Below are 14741 nucleotides of genomic sequence, written 5' to 3' on the forward strand. Positions count from 1 at the left end.
ATCACGCCACTGCATTCCCGCCTGAGTGACAAGAACAAGACACCATCTCAAAAAATTAAAAAATAAATAAAATGTCTTATGAAGTCCAACATACTATTGTCTTTAATGTATCATAAGGGATTATAAAGTACTTCGAGGAAAAGTGTGAGAGAAGTACATCACATAAGCTTTTCTCAGCTCCACAAAATTCTACCATTCATCTGGACTATTAGTTGTATCAGCAAACTATGGTTCCTGTGTTCTGTTTTTGTAAATAAAGTTTTATTAAAACACATCTGCATTCATTTTTTACATATTACCTGTTACTGCTTTTGAAACAATACAGCTGAAATGGCTAGCTGCCACAGAGACCTGTGGCCTGCATAGCCTAACATACTATCAGGTCCTTCACAGAGAGTTTGCTGACTCCTGATTTGGACAACCATTCATCAACTTTTAAAAAATGTTGAATTCCTATTATGTGCAATGGAATATACTGGAATATAGTATAGATATAAAAGATGCAATTCGTGCTATCACTGTCCTGTACAAACTAATATGGAAGAACTGAGCACTTGAAAGTCAAGTAACTTTCTAAAAGAGGCACTGCTACCTAGTGGCACAGTTAGGTACCATGGAACCCAGTAAAATCTTCTTCAGCTACCTGATTTTGTGGTCATGATGCTTATGGAATAACCTACACGTTTCTAGTTAAATAATGTATCTCACACCTCAGTGATCATCAGTAGGATCAATCAAGAAAAATACAAGCCAGGTGAGGTGGCTTATGCCTGTAATCCCAGGACTTTGGGACACCAAGGCAGGCAGATCACCTGAGATCAGGAGTTCGAGAGCAGCCTGGCCAACATGGTGAAACCCCGTCTCTACTAAAAATACAAAAATTAGCCAGGCATGGTGGCAGGTGCCTGTAATCCCAGCTACTTGGGAGGCTGAGGCAGGAGAATTGCTTGAACCCAGGAGGCGGAGGTTGCCGTGGACCAAGATTGTGCCATTATACTCCAACCTGGGCAACAAGAGTGAAACTTCAACTCAAATAAAAAAAAAATACAAAATGAATAAAGTAAGTGGGCTCCCCACATTCTAAGTTCAGTTAAAAAGAACAATAGTCTCCAGAGGGCATGGGAGGTTACTCCACAATTTAAATATTATGTCTTTTTATTAAGGAACATAAGGGCTATCCATCATCCATAGAAAGTTTGCATACTGTGTTTTCAGCTAACAGGTGTGTGTGAAGGATCTGTTCATACCATACCTAGAGTGTCACATGGTTCATTCTTCCAAGAACAAATATCAAATCCCGTGAGTAAGATGGCATGATCATGTCTCTTGCCATTCTTTCCAATGAGGGCAGACTGCCATTGACAAAAGCTATTCAGAGACTGGTCTGCATGATGGTTGATCAATAATCCTCCCTATGGGAAACCCACACAAATCAAAGTGTGAATTTGTCACAGAGATGAGAATGCTGAATCATTCCATTTGTACAGGCAAACACAGAAACTTATTTCTAGGGAAAAAGATCACTAGAGGAAAACACTTGAGCTAAGGTAGGAGATGGGAAAATATCTATTTTAGGTAAATGCTCACAATATTTAAAGCAACTACAAAGTTTCTCTAGTGTGGTTTATGATTGATTATAGTTCTACAAAAAATAACCTGGCATCACTTAGAACACCTTTGTTCATCTCATCTGGTACTACCTTTATAAAACCGTTACAACTTTTAAAACAGGGTAATAAATTAATGGTGATGAAGTTCAATGGCTTTTCCATAAAGCCTTATCATTATTTCCATAGATGTCGAAATTCTCAGCAAAGCGTCTGGCACATCATAGGTTATAGTCAATCAATCAATATAATGAAAATCAATATAATGAAAATTCACAGAGTGAATAAACAAATGATGATATGATTCCAAAGGATAAGAGAGGACCTACCCTTAAAATAATCATCTGTCAAATGTTTGCTTAGTTGAAACTATTGACTTGGCCAAGTTGAAAGTTGACAGACAAGATCTTTAATTATCAGTTAATTAGGATGTGGCTGGCTTCAGTGTCCTTGGGCAACCTATTAGTAGGCTAAAGACAAAAGTGTCTCCTGATCAGCACGCATCCTTCCTATCTTTCTAAAATTCCAAAAACCATTTGACAAGCTGTTAACTTCTGTAGCTCTCCACAGCTAGGCAATTAGATCAATTTTTGTCTTGTCTGTGTCTTCCTGCTTTTTATGTTTTTTATTGGGGTTACAGAAGAAGAGGAAGAGCCTCGGGGGACTTAAAAAATACCCATTTGAATGGTAATCACTATCTCAGAGAAACAGAGTTTAAACATCAAAACACTACAAAGCAGTGAGTACCATGTAATTTAACACTTTATTACATGTTCCGGTTTTCAAAATTTGCCCCATGTTTGTGTCTTGCATCTCACTGTGATCAATTCAAGGGCAGCTAAATATCCCTTGTTTATTCCCTGTATTACCTAAGATGGTACTGGGGAGACAGTAGGTTTACTACAATAATTTTCTGATGTCTTATTTTCAGTATATTTTGAAATATCCTTCTGCATCTACTAGCAATTACTCAGCATACCAAACTTGCAAAATCTAGCTAATGCTTAAATCTATGACCAAATTCACCTTCTTTGTGAATCCTACATAACATTTATATTTTTATGTAACATATTTATGTTTCATATTTTTATTTATATTATATATTTATATATTTAATACTTTATGTACCATTATTTATGTATATATATGCACATATGATATAAATACATTTAAATATAAATATTTTTCTGGTGCTTTAGTTTAATTAAGTGATTACACAACCTTTTAAGATTGTACCTTGAGGAGAGTCAGCCTAGTTTCAAATTTAAGCAGCTAATGACTAGTACATGGATTAGTGAACATAGTAGGTATTCAAGGAATGTATTCTGAATGGCAGACCGAAAGAAGACATAAATGAAGTTTGCCACTTACAGGTTCTTGTTCCAGAAGAATTAGGCTCACCACAACCACGTTTATGTCACTTCCAATAGTCCCATCTTTAAACAGGCCAGAAACCTGTTGGAACAATGGAAGTCAAACAAAATCTCAAAATGTTCAAAACCTTATGGGGGAATCAATCAGACATACTGACTGAAGTACACAGGCTTCAATTTTAACCAATATATGTACATATAAAGACAATTTCCTCAAAACTCAACTTAAAAAAATAAAACCACATGTGTAGCTATTAAAAGTAATGGCAGAAACTACAATTACATATGCACCAACCTAATATATATGCTATTCAACCCATGCAAGAGAATTCTATGACTTTTATCTTCTTTAAAGAGCCAGAAGGTTCGTGACACCCCACCTTACCATGTTCATTACTGTGAGAATGTACGTGGTGACATTTCCCTTGCCATGCTTTTCCACCATTTTCTTGTCTGCCACCACAAGGGTTTCCACATTTAGGCCCTTTTGTGATTTTCCAGCTGATCTCCTGGGTCGCCCAGAGCTCCCATATTCATCAAACCTTAGATAGGTGTCCTCTGTGGGAGGCTTGGGAGCATCTATGATGAATATAAGAGCATTTGGAAGGGATATTAGAGAATATCTAGATAAGACCTGTTGAAAGAGAAACTGAAACAAGGGAAGAAGAGAAACTATGTAATCAACACTCCACCAATCCACTAACAAGTGATGCTGCCAGTGCCTGCCCGGGTGCCTTGCATCTAGTATGTGGTCAAGAAGGACCTACTCAATAAATGTTTGGATGCACGGATGGGTAGATGGACGGGCTGGACAGGATGGATGGATGGATGTGTGGATGGATAGATGGGTAGATGAGTGCATGGATGCATGTTGGATGGATACATGGGTAGGTGGATAGAAATAAATGGATAATGGATGAATTCAGTAACTCAAAAATGCTCTAAAAAGTTAAAAAAATTGAAAGAAAAAGAAAAGAAAAGAAAGGAAAAGAAAAGAAAACAGAAAAGAAAAGAGCTCTAAGCCAGGCGTGGTGGCTCACGCTCGTAATCCCAGCAATTTCAGAGGCAAAGATGGGTGGATCACTTGAGGTCAGGAGTTTGAGACCAGCCTGGCCAACATGGTGAAACCCTGTCTTTACTAAAATTACAAAAATTAGCCAGGCATGGTGGTGCATGCATGTAATCCTAGCTACTTGGGAGGCTGAGGCAGGAGGATCACTTGAACCCAGGAGGTAGAGGTCTCAGTGAGCCAAGATCACGCCACTGCACTCCATAAGGAAGTCTCTCGTTTATGTCCTCAAAAGAAACACCCAACCACACCTATGCATTTACCTTTGAGATACAGTCTCTGGATGACAGAGTGAGACTTCATCTCAAACAACAACAACTAAAACAAGCTATAATTCTAGTTAGTAGAACAGATCAACAAAAAATCAATTTTGTGGGGAGAAACTTTGAAAGTAGAAAATGCTCATTTTTCTACTCAAAAACTGCAGAAATAGTGTTAATCCTTTGGCTCTAAATTTATTATTTATGAATTCATTAAATATACCACTTCATACATTATTTTCTAAACAAAATATAAACAGCTCTAAAACTTTATACAACATTTTCTAAATAAAATGTAAACAGCTCTAAAATACTGGTCATGTCTGAAACTCTCATTTCATCAACACAGACTTTCACATAGCACATAAGAAGTGGTCAGTAAGAACTCTTTGATGTGATATTGGCTTAGTTATCGGGGAAACAGCATAGTCGGGGGGTGATATTAAAAACTGTATTAAACACTTTTCATAACTGGTAAAGTGTGGACACCAAGTTAACAGAATGGATACTGGCCATAGCCATTGAGCAGAGACCTAGAAGTGCCTGCTGGGCCAGACATGATGCCTTTAGTTAATGGATAGAAACAACTACACGCATTCCTGGGAAGAAAAATGGCATCTGGAAAGTTCAGGGAAGTACCTGTGTACTAACTAGTATGGAAATATTTTAGTACTATAACACCGGTCCAGCCATAACAGTGAAACTAGCTCTCTACAGAGTAAAATTCAAAGATCAAATTATTTAGAGTTAAATTTAAAAACTCAGGTTGGCCACTTACGATCACAGTGACCTTGAGTCTCAGTTTCCTTATCTATGAAAACAGGTGACACCTGTTTATAAGGTTGCTGTAAAGATTTGCTTTGATGTCTCATATCAAACATGTCTTACCACTATAAACATTATTACTATCATTAGTACAGGTTAAATTATTACTCTATACATGCCCCTTAATGAGGATATTTCAATAATACCAAAAACTCAAAAACCAGTTAAAATGGTAGAAACTCTTTCATTATTTTGCCTGATTAATATCTTAGTGATACCAGTTCCTCTTCTCCATGAGAATAACCTTTTTCCGGCTATGCTATACAACTTGGTACCCACTTTCCACGTGTAGCTATTGAGCCACAGAAGAATTTAAAAGTTTAAAAAGCAATACTTGATTCAGGTATTAAAAGTCTTTTGGCTAGGCTCAGTGGCTCATGCCTGTAATGCTAACATTTCGGGAAGCTGAGGCGGGTGGATCACCTGAGGTCAGGAGTTTGAGACCAGCCTAGCCAACATGGAGAAACCCTGTCTCTACTAAAAACACAAAAATTAGCTGGGTATGGTGGCATGTGCCTATAATCCCAGTTAGTGGGGAGGCTGAGGCAGGAGAATTGCTTGAACCTGGGGGATGGAGGTTGCGGTGAGCTGAGATTGCGCCACTTCACTCCAGCCTGCGCGAAAGAGTGAAACTGTCTCAAAAAAAAACAAAAAACAAAAAACAAGCAAAACAAGAAAAAAGAAAATGTTTTAAGTATGTCCCAAACAACTTGAGTATGCAAATCTACTTTTTTGACCTTAATTTTATGCAAGTTAAATGAAGATTAAGTATTTCCAGTAAAAATTTATCATCTGAATTGACAGGTTTAAGTGCTGTATGTTTAAAATAAACACTGGATTTCCAAAACTTATTAGGAAAAAATAATGTAAATCTCTCACTAATCATTTGTTATACTGATTACATGTTGAGATAATATTTTGTATATGTTGCATTAAATAAAATGGTATTAAAATTCATTTACCCTTTTTTTAAACTTTTAAAACTTGTGACTATTAGAAAATGTAAAATTGTATTTAGGGCTTGTATTACATTTCTATTGGACATCGCTGGTCTGGAAACAGCTGAAGGTTGTACCAAGGTCACAAACCATGCTCAAGGATACCTGTGTTTCACAGCTACCTCCCTCACATGCTAATATTCTTGTTTCTGGAAGTCTCTCCTTTACGTCTTCAAAAGAGACATCCAATCACACCTAGACATCTACCTCTCATTTCTTTTGTCATTGGAAATCTAGATACTTTTCTTAGGAGCACAGAAATCAAGATAAGATTGGGATCTATGGCATGAAAGTAGGAGATACTAAAAGAGTAAAAGAGAAACCATATCTAAATATTTCCTAGTTTAACCTAGATTAATTGATCATTCAGCATTTGCCTGAGAGAGATCATTACTGGTCCTACGCCAAGACAGATGCTCAGGGTAGCCCATTTTGACTTGCAAAGCTTGTACACCCAACAGCTCTCAGGAAAACCCGTCGAGGCCCACATAAGAACAGAACAAGAAAAAGTTTCCTTACATACATTTCTTGCGTCGTCCACAAAAATGCTGCTTTTGCAACCTTCGATGGTGATACTCTGTCTCTTGACTCTGAGATGCATGGGGAATGTGACTTGGGGAGTAACCAGGATAATTCTGGCCGGAGCTGGGGTAGCCACGGTACCGCTGGACCTTCTCCTCTGCTGTCCTTTTGTACAGTACATGAGGATGGTGACCCGCAGGGGAGCTGTAGTTGTGTTCCTGGGCCAGGAGCTGAGGTAACGGCGAGATGAGGAATTCATTTTTTCGTGTCCTTATTAAACCTGACTAAAAAGCCAAACACAAAGCAAATAGTCATGATTCCATGCCTCCCTGTGCCAAGGGTTGGTTTTCAACAGCTATTTCCTGACTAATTCCTGTATGTGGGCACAGGAGCTAAAAGCTTCACACATATTGCCTCATTTTTATCTGCATCATTACAACAAGTTGCTATTATTATTGAGACAGGGTCTCACTTTAAAACCCAGGCTGGAGAGCAGTGGTGCAAACATGGCCCACTGCAGCCTTGACCTGCCAGGCTCAAGTGATCCTCCCAGCTCAGCCTTCCAAGTAACTGAGACTACAGGCACGTGCCACCATGGCCGGATAATTTTTATATCTCTTATAGAAACGGGGTCTATGTGGCCCAGGCTGGTTTTGAACTCTTGGCCTCCCAAAGTGCTGGGACTACAGGCATGAGCTACCGCACCTGGCCCGACAAGTTACTATTATTATCACCCCCATTTACAAAGGAGAAAACTGAAGCTAAGATAGTAAGTAGGAAAGCTAGCATAGGCACCCAGAGTTCTCTACTTTCAGAGGCAGGGCTCACAACCACTGGGCTGTCAGTTCTGATGTTTGTGCTTGAAGGGCTGAGCCATGGACATCCTGCTACATCTGCATTTATAACCTGGCAGATGCCATGCTCACCACTGGATAGAGTGATGAATATAAAAACACCCCTACTCATTCTCAAGAAGTGGTTCACACTTGATTTCTTTTCTCTCTCTCTTTTTTTCTTTTTTCTTTTTTTTTTTAGATTAGGTTTCATTCTGTCCCTTAAGTTGGAGTGCAATAGCACTATCGTGGCTCACTGTAGCCTTGACCTACTGAGCTCAAGCAATCCTCCTGCCTCAGCCTCCTGAATAGCTGGGACTACAGGTACACACCACTACACTCAGAAATGGGGTCTCTCTATGCTGCCCAGGCTGGTCTCAAAGTCCTAGGTTCAAGCGATCCTTCTGCCTCAGCCTCCTAAAGTGCTCAGATTACAGGTGTGAGCCACCACTTCCAGCCTATCTTGATTCATAATTGCTAAACCAATTAAAAAACAAAAAAACTAGCAAGGATCGCAAAGGAAGGCATGAGTGATGATCTCTAAGTGGGAGTCTAGAGAATCTGATGAGTGGTGCTGCTATAATGAAGAGATATATTTACCAAATCCAGAAGAAAGGGGAGACCCTGGGAAGCCCATTCAATCACAATTTTGCTTTCCAAGTTGATGGCACAGTGTATATCTTCATATCTGATTTTGCAACCATGATGCACTCTTGTCTTTCTTTCAGCAAATGCTGCACTCTATCTTCTCTAGATATCAGAGTTATCTTCTCCAGATATCAGAGTTCCCTGATACCCAAGACCCTGCTGGGGAAACTGTGGTCTGCAGACCAGTAGCTTCAGCCTCACCCAGGAGCCTGTGGCATTCAGAATCATGCGCCTCACCCCAAACCTGCTGGATCAAAGTCTGTGCTTTATTGATATCCTCACATGTTTATGGGATCCTTTGTATTTCTGTGGTATCAGTTATGTCGCCTATTTCATTTCTGATTTTATTTGAATCTTCTCTTTTTTTTCTTCATCTAAGCTAAAGGTTTGTCAATTTTATCTTTTCAAGAAACCAACTTTTTGTTTCATGAACCTTTCGCATTCTTTTTTCAGTCTATATTTCATTTATTACTGCTTGGATCTTTATTATTTCTTTAGTTGACTTTGGGTTTAGTTTGTTGTTATTTTTCAAATTCCTTGAGATGCAATATTAAGTTGGGTTATTTTGGGGATCTAATTTTTTTACGTAGGTTGGTTAACGCCAATGAATTTGAAAACTTAGAAAGAATAGAGAAATCTCGGACAAATACAGCCTAACAAAACTGAATCATGAAGAAACAGAAATCTGAACAAACAAATAATGAGTTAAGGAAATTGAATCTGTAATAAAAAGTCTCCCATCAAAGAAAATCCCAGGGCCTGATGGCTTCCCTGCTGATTTCTACCCAATTTAAGGAAGAACTGATATCAATCCTTTGCAAACTATTGAAAAAAAATTGAAGAGGGAGTAGTTTTCCAAACTCATTCTACATGGTCCGCATCACCCTAATACCCAAACCAGACAAGAAGTAAAAAGAAAGCTACAGGCCAATATACCTGTTGAAAATAGATGTGGAAATGCTCAACAAAATACTAGCAAACCAAATTCAACAGCACATTAAACAGATCATTCACCATGATCAAGTGGAATTCATCTCAGGGTTTCAAAAACAGTTTAGTATACATTGATCAACAAACATGATGTATCACATTAACGGAATCAACATTGAAAAACATAATTTTAATAGAGGCAAAAAATGCATTTGATAAAATTTAACATCTCTTCATGATAAAAAAACTCTCAACAAATTAGGTATAGAAAAAGTGCATCTCAACACAACAAAAGCCATATATGACAGATTCCCAGCTAACATCCTACAGAATGGGGAAAAGTTGAAAGAAAACCTTTCCTCTAAGATCTAGAACAAGACAAAGATGCCCACTTTCACTGCTCCTATTCTACATAGTACTGGAAGTCCTGGGTAGAGCAATAAGGCAAGAGAAGGAAATAAAGGGCATTCAATTTAGAAAGGAGGAAGCCAAATTGTCCCTGTTTTCAGATAACATGATCTTATAAAGAGAAAACCCTAAAGAAACCGTCAAAAAACTATTAGAATAGAGGAATACAGTAGAGTTGTAGGATGCAAAAATCAACACAAAAAATCAGTAGCATTTCTATATGCCAACCGTGAGCTATCTGAAAAAGAAATCAAGAAAGTGCCCAGGTGCAGTGGCTCACAACTGTAATCCCAGCACTTTGGGAGGCCAAGGTGGGTGGATCACTTGAGGTCAAGAGTTTGAGATCAGCCTGGCCAACATGGTAAAACCCTGTCTCTACTAAAAATACAAAAATTAGCCGGGCGTTATGGTGGGCATCTGTAGTCCCAACTGCTGGGGAGGCTGAGGCAGGAGAATCACTTGAACTCAGGAGGTGGAGGTTGCAGTGAGCAGAGTTGGTGCCATTGCACTCCAGCCTGGGCAGTAAGAGCAAAACTGTCTCAAAGAAAATCAAGAAAACAATCTCATTTACAATAACTACCAAATACATACATACATACATACATACATACATACATACATACATACATATATATATATATATATGATCTAGAAATAAATTTAACCAAGGAGAAGATCTCTACAATGAAAACTATACAACATTGATGAAAGAAATTAAGAGGATCCAAATAAATATGAAGATATTCTGTGTTCATGGATTGAAAGAATATTTTTTAAATGTTTACACAAGGCCGGATACAGTGGCTTATGCCTATAATCCCAGCACTTTGGAATTTGAGACCAGCCTGGGCAACACAGTGAGACCCTGTCTCTACAAAAACTACAAATATATTAGCCAGGTGTGGTGGTGCATGCCTGTGGTCCCAGCTTCTTGGAAGGGTGAGGTGGGAGGATTGCTTGAGTCTGAAAGGTAGAGGCTGCAGTGAGCCAAAATCATTCTACTGCACTCCAGTCTGTTGACAGAGCAAGACCCTGTCTTAATAAAAAAAAATAAATAAAAAAAATTAAAAATAAAACACAATCCTAACATTCATATGGAACCACAAAAAGACCCGGAAGAACCAGTGCAATCTTGAGCGAAAAAGAACACAGCTGGAAACATCACATTACTCAACTTTAAAATATACTAGAAAGCTACAGTAATCAAAACAACATGGTGTAGGAATAAAACAGACACATAGAACAACAGAACAGAAGAGAACCCTGAAATAATTCTACTCATCTACAGCCAATTGATTTTTAACAAAGGCATTAAAAACATACAGTGGGGAAAGGACAGTCTCTTCAACAAATAATGCTGGAAAAACTGGATATTCATATACAGAAGAACGAAACTTGACTCTTACATCTCACCATATGTCAAAATCAACTCAAAGTGGATTAAAGACTTAAGTAAGAGATCTGAAATTACTAGAAGAAAACATAGGGAAAATACTTCATGACATAGGTCTGGGCAAGGATATTTTGGAGACAAACTCAAAAGCACAGGCAACAAAAGCAAAAATAGAGAAATGGAATTATATCAAACTAAAAAGCCTCTGTACAACAAAGGAAACAACCAATAGACTAAAGAGACAGCCCACAGAATTGGAGAAAATATCTGTAAACTATGAATCTGATAAGGGTTAATATCCAGAATATATAAGGAATTCAAACAATTCATCAGCAAAAAATAACAATAATGATCTGATTTTTAAGATGGCCAAAAAACCTCAATAAATACTTCTCAAAAGACATACATATGGCCAACAGGGGTATATGAAAAAAATGCTCAACATCAGTAATTATCACGGAAATGCCAATCAAAACCATATGAGATACTACCTCACCCCAATTAGAATAACTATTATCAAAACGACAAAAAAATAAATGCTAGCATGGATGTGGAGAAAAAGGAACTGTCACACACGGTGGGCAGGAATGTAAATTAGTATAGCCGTTATGGAAAATGGTATGAAGGTTCCTTCAAAAAATTAAATATAGTTCTACCATATCATCCAGCAATCCCACTACTGCGTATTTATTCAAAGGAAGTGAACTCAGTATGTTGAAGAGATATCTGCACTCCAATGTTTATTGCAGCACTAGTCACAATAGCCAAGACACAGAATCAATCTAAGTGTCTATCAACAAACAAATAAAGAAAATGTGGTATATAGACACAATGAAATACTATCCAGCCATTAAAATCATGAAATCTTATAATTTGTGGTAACATGGGATAGTCATCTTAGGAGCTGTGGCATCGATATGATGTCTAGAGCCTGAACTCAAAGACAGAGTCTTCATTCACAAGCACATGTTGGGCACCTGAGTCCTGGTCTTGTTCTAGGCATTGCCATCAACAAGAGTGGTACACAACAAGTAAGTGAAATGGTTCACATTCATGGCCTTACGGATATTATGGGACAAGAGAATCAATAGGCAAGATAAGTAAAATCTCACAACCCTAGAAATCCTTTCCATTATATCTTTAGGATACACCTCAGAGAAGCCCACCCTTCCAGATCTAGCACAGGTCATTCTGGTAGACGCTCGCATCTCTTATTTGGACACATTCTATTAACGTCCCAAATTCCACCTGTCCTATCCAGTAGGGTCTCCCAACATCAGCCAGAGTCCTCATCCAGCACAAATCAACTTCTTCCATTTACTCTGGTATTAATCACAAATTCCTGGCCCACTAATCTCTGCATCATCAACTCCCTGCAGAACCTGCCAGCTTTATCTGTGCTCTCTTCCTCTTCTCACACCATTCTAAACAGGACGCTGCTTTCACTTTTTGAACCTAAGAAGTTCTTTGATACTAAATGGCATTTTCACACATTTTTTTTCTTTCCCCTACAGTCTTCTCTTATCAATTCACTTGGCTTTCTGGTGCTCATGGCTGATGTCTCAATTTAAACACCGTCTTCTCAGAGAAGCTGTACTCATGACCCTACTGAAAATTATCCTCTCAGCCGGGCGCAGTGGCTCATGCCTCTAATCCCAGCACTTTGGGAGGCTGAGGCCGGTGGATCACAAGGTCAGGAGAATGAGACCATCCTGGCTAACATGGTGAAACCCCATCTCTACTAAAAATACAAAAATTAGCCAGGCATATACTCCCAGCTACTTGGGAGGCTAAGGCAGGACAATTGCTTGAACCCGGGAGGCGGAGGTTGCAGCAAGCCGAGATTACACCACTGCACTCCAGCCTGGGTGGCAGAGCAAGACCCAGTATCAAAAAAAAAAGAAAGAAAAAAAGAAAAGAAAACAAAGAAAGTTACTCCCTTTCATGCAAAGGCATAAGAATAACATAACGGATTATGAGGACTTGGGGGAAAGGGTAGGAGTGGAGGTGAGGGATAAAAGTGTACAAATTGGGTACCGTGTATACTGCTCAGGTGGTGACGGGTGCACCAAAATCTCACAAATCACCACTGAAGAACTTACTTATGTAACCAAATACCATCTGTTCCCAAAAAACCTATAACATAAAGAAAATTATCCTCTCTCACTTCCAAATAATCTCAGGCCATAGTTAACTGACTTTATATCTATCTTCAATAAGGAAACAAACAAAACACAACCCTCTCCCCACTATCTCTCCTATGCAGTTTTATTGCACACTCTGTGACAGCAGGGGTCACCTTAGTATCCCTGACGCATGCCACGTGTTATCAGCTAGTAAATGTTTGTTTCTCAAGGCAGGGCGTGGTGGCTCACACCTGTAATCCCAGCACTTCGAGGAGGCCAAGGAGTGAAGATCATTAGAAGTCAGGAGTTACAGACCAGACTGGCCAACATAGTGAAACCTCACCTCTACTAAAAATACGAAAATTAGCCCGGCGTGGTGGCGGGTGCCTGTAATCCCAGCTACTCAGGAAGCTGAGGCAAGAGAATCGCTTGAGCCCAGTAGGCAGAGGTTGCAGTGCGCTGAGATTGTGCCCCTACATTCCAACCTGGGCAACACAGTGAGACTCCATCTCAAAAAAAAAAAAAATTGTTTCTTCATCCCCAGACTTTTATCAGAGTGGAGGTGATGCCGAAGGCATGCCAGTATCAGAGAAGGAAACCAGACATAGAAAGTGACAATTTCAAGACTGTAACGCACATGAACTCGTCTATATTTCAGACATGAAGCCATAAGCACTCAGTGCAATACCTTAACCTAACCTCACAACTCCCTGAGAGGAAAACCCAGCAAGGAAGCACAGGCGGAATTCAGGTCCCTCATTCGCTGAGCAGGACCCTCTCTTCCAAGCCATGCCCTCATCTCTTTCAAGCTGCATGCAGACAAAAAACCCCATTTAAAGTCCCTCACTGAATAGAAGGAAAAAAAAAGTGAATTATCCCTGAAAGTCCTCCAGCCTTACTAACTTCCTTACTTGGCTCAACTAATATCAAAGACTTAAGCCACTTAAGTGCTTTAACTGGACTAACCGGTTTGGAAGCTTTCTATTTTCTCCCTGCTACATGCAAACTGCAGACAACTCAAATGCAGAGAGAAAACTTCCACACTGAGAAAGCAATTCAAAAAATAGTAATAATGGGCATCCTATGTTGAGACAAACACTTTGTCTCACATAGCCTGTCATCTTCCTATTCAGAGTGACAAGGATAAAAATTTAGAAGAATTCTTTATAACAATACAAGAATTTTACAGTGCTAGATATTAAAAAAGAAAAGTATTATTTTTCTGCTTTAGATAGAAAACCTTGGAATATAACCAAATAAATACATTTTATTGCATAAAAATATAAACCCAATAAATCCCAAAGAAACCATCTGTTTATTTGTGGAGCGTGTGAAGCATTTTGAGTTACCGAACACAAGCAACGTTCTGGCTGAGTAACAGTGAATGAGACAGATCTGTGGTCTCCCGTGGCTTTCAGTTCAATGGGAGAACCAGGGACTAAACCAGCAAATATCACAAATGGGAATGAAATACTATTCCTCTGTATAAAGTGTGAAGAAAAAGATGGAGTTTCACCACGTTGGTCAGGTTGATCCCGAACTTCTGACCTCAGAGGATCTGCCCACCTCAGCCTCCCAAAGTGCTGGAATTACAGGCATGAAAACCAGTCTCTCCTAAAAATATAAAAAATCGCACCACCGCACTCCAGCCTGGGTGACAGAGCGAGAGTCCCTTTCAAAAAAATAAAATAAGTATGAAGAAAAAGAGCAACGTTCTATGAGAGAAAATAAAAGAAGGGGTGAGAGGAG

At 39.0% G+C, this 14741-nt stretch overlaps 1 protein-coding gene across 1 annotated transcript in view; it reads right to left on the reverse strand.

The window, feature by feature from the left end:
* LOC105491244 (ADAM metallopeptidase with thrombospondin type 1 motif 18) overlaps nt 1-14741 on the reverse strand; it is a 151467-nt gene that overhangs the window by 77338 nt on the left and 59388 nt on the right. Inside the window, exons 3-6 of the mRNA XM_071084992.1 lie at nt 6652-6938; nt 3366-3559; nt 2979-3062; nt 1253-1412 (exon numbers count right to left, since the gene is read on the reverse strand). Coding sequence (XP_070941093.1) covers nt 1253-1412; nt 2979-3062; nt 3366-3559; nt 6652-6913 — 700 coding nt within the window. The 5' untranslated portion in view covers nt 6914-6938. The remainder of the gene's footprint in view (nt 1-1252; nt 1413-2978; nt 3063-3365; nt 3560-6651; nt 6939-14741) is intronic.

Source organism: Macaca nemestrina, chromosome 18 (genome assembly GCF_043159975.1).
Source record: "Macaca nemestrina isolate mMacNem1 chromosome 18, mMacNem.hap1, whole genome shotgun sequence".
Lineage (NCBI taxonomy): Eukaryota > Metazoa > Chordata > Mammalia > Primates > Cercopithecidae > Macaca > Macaca nemestrina.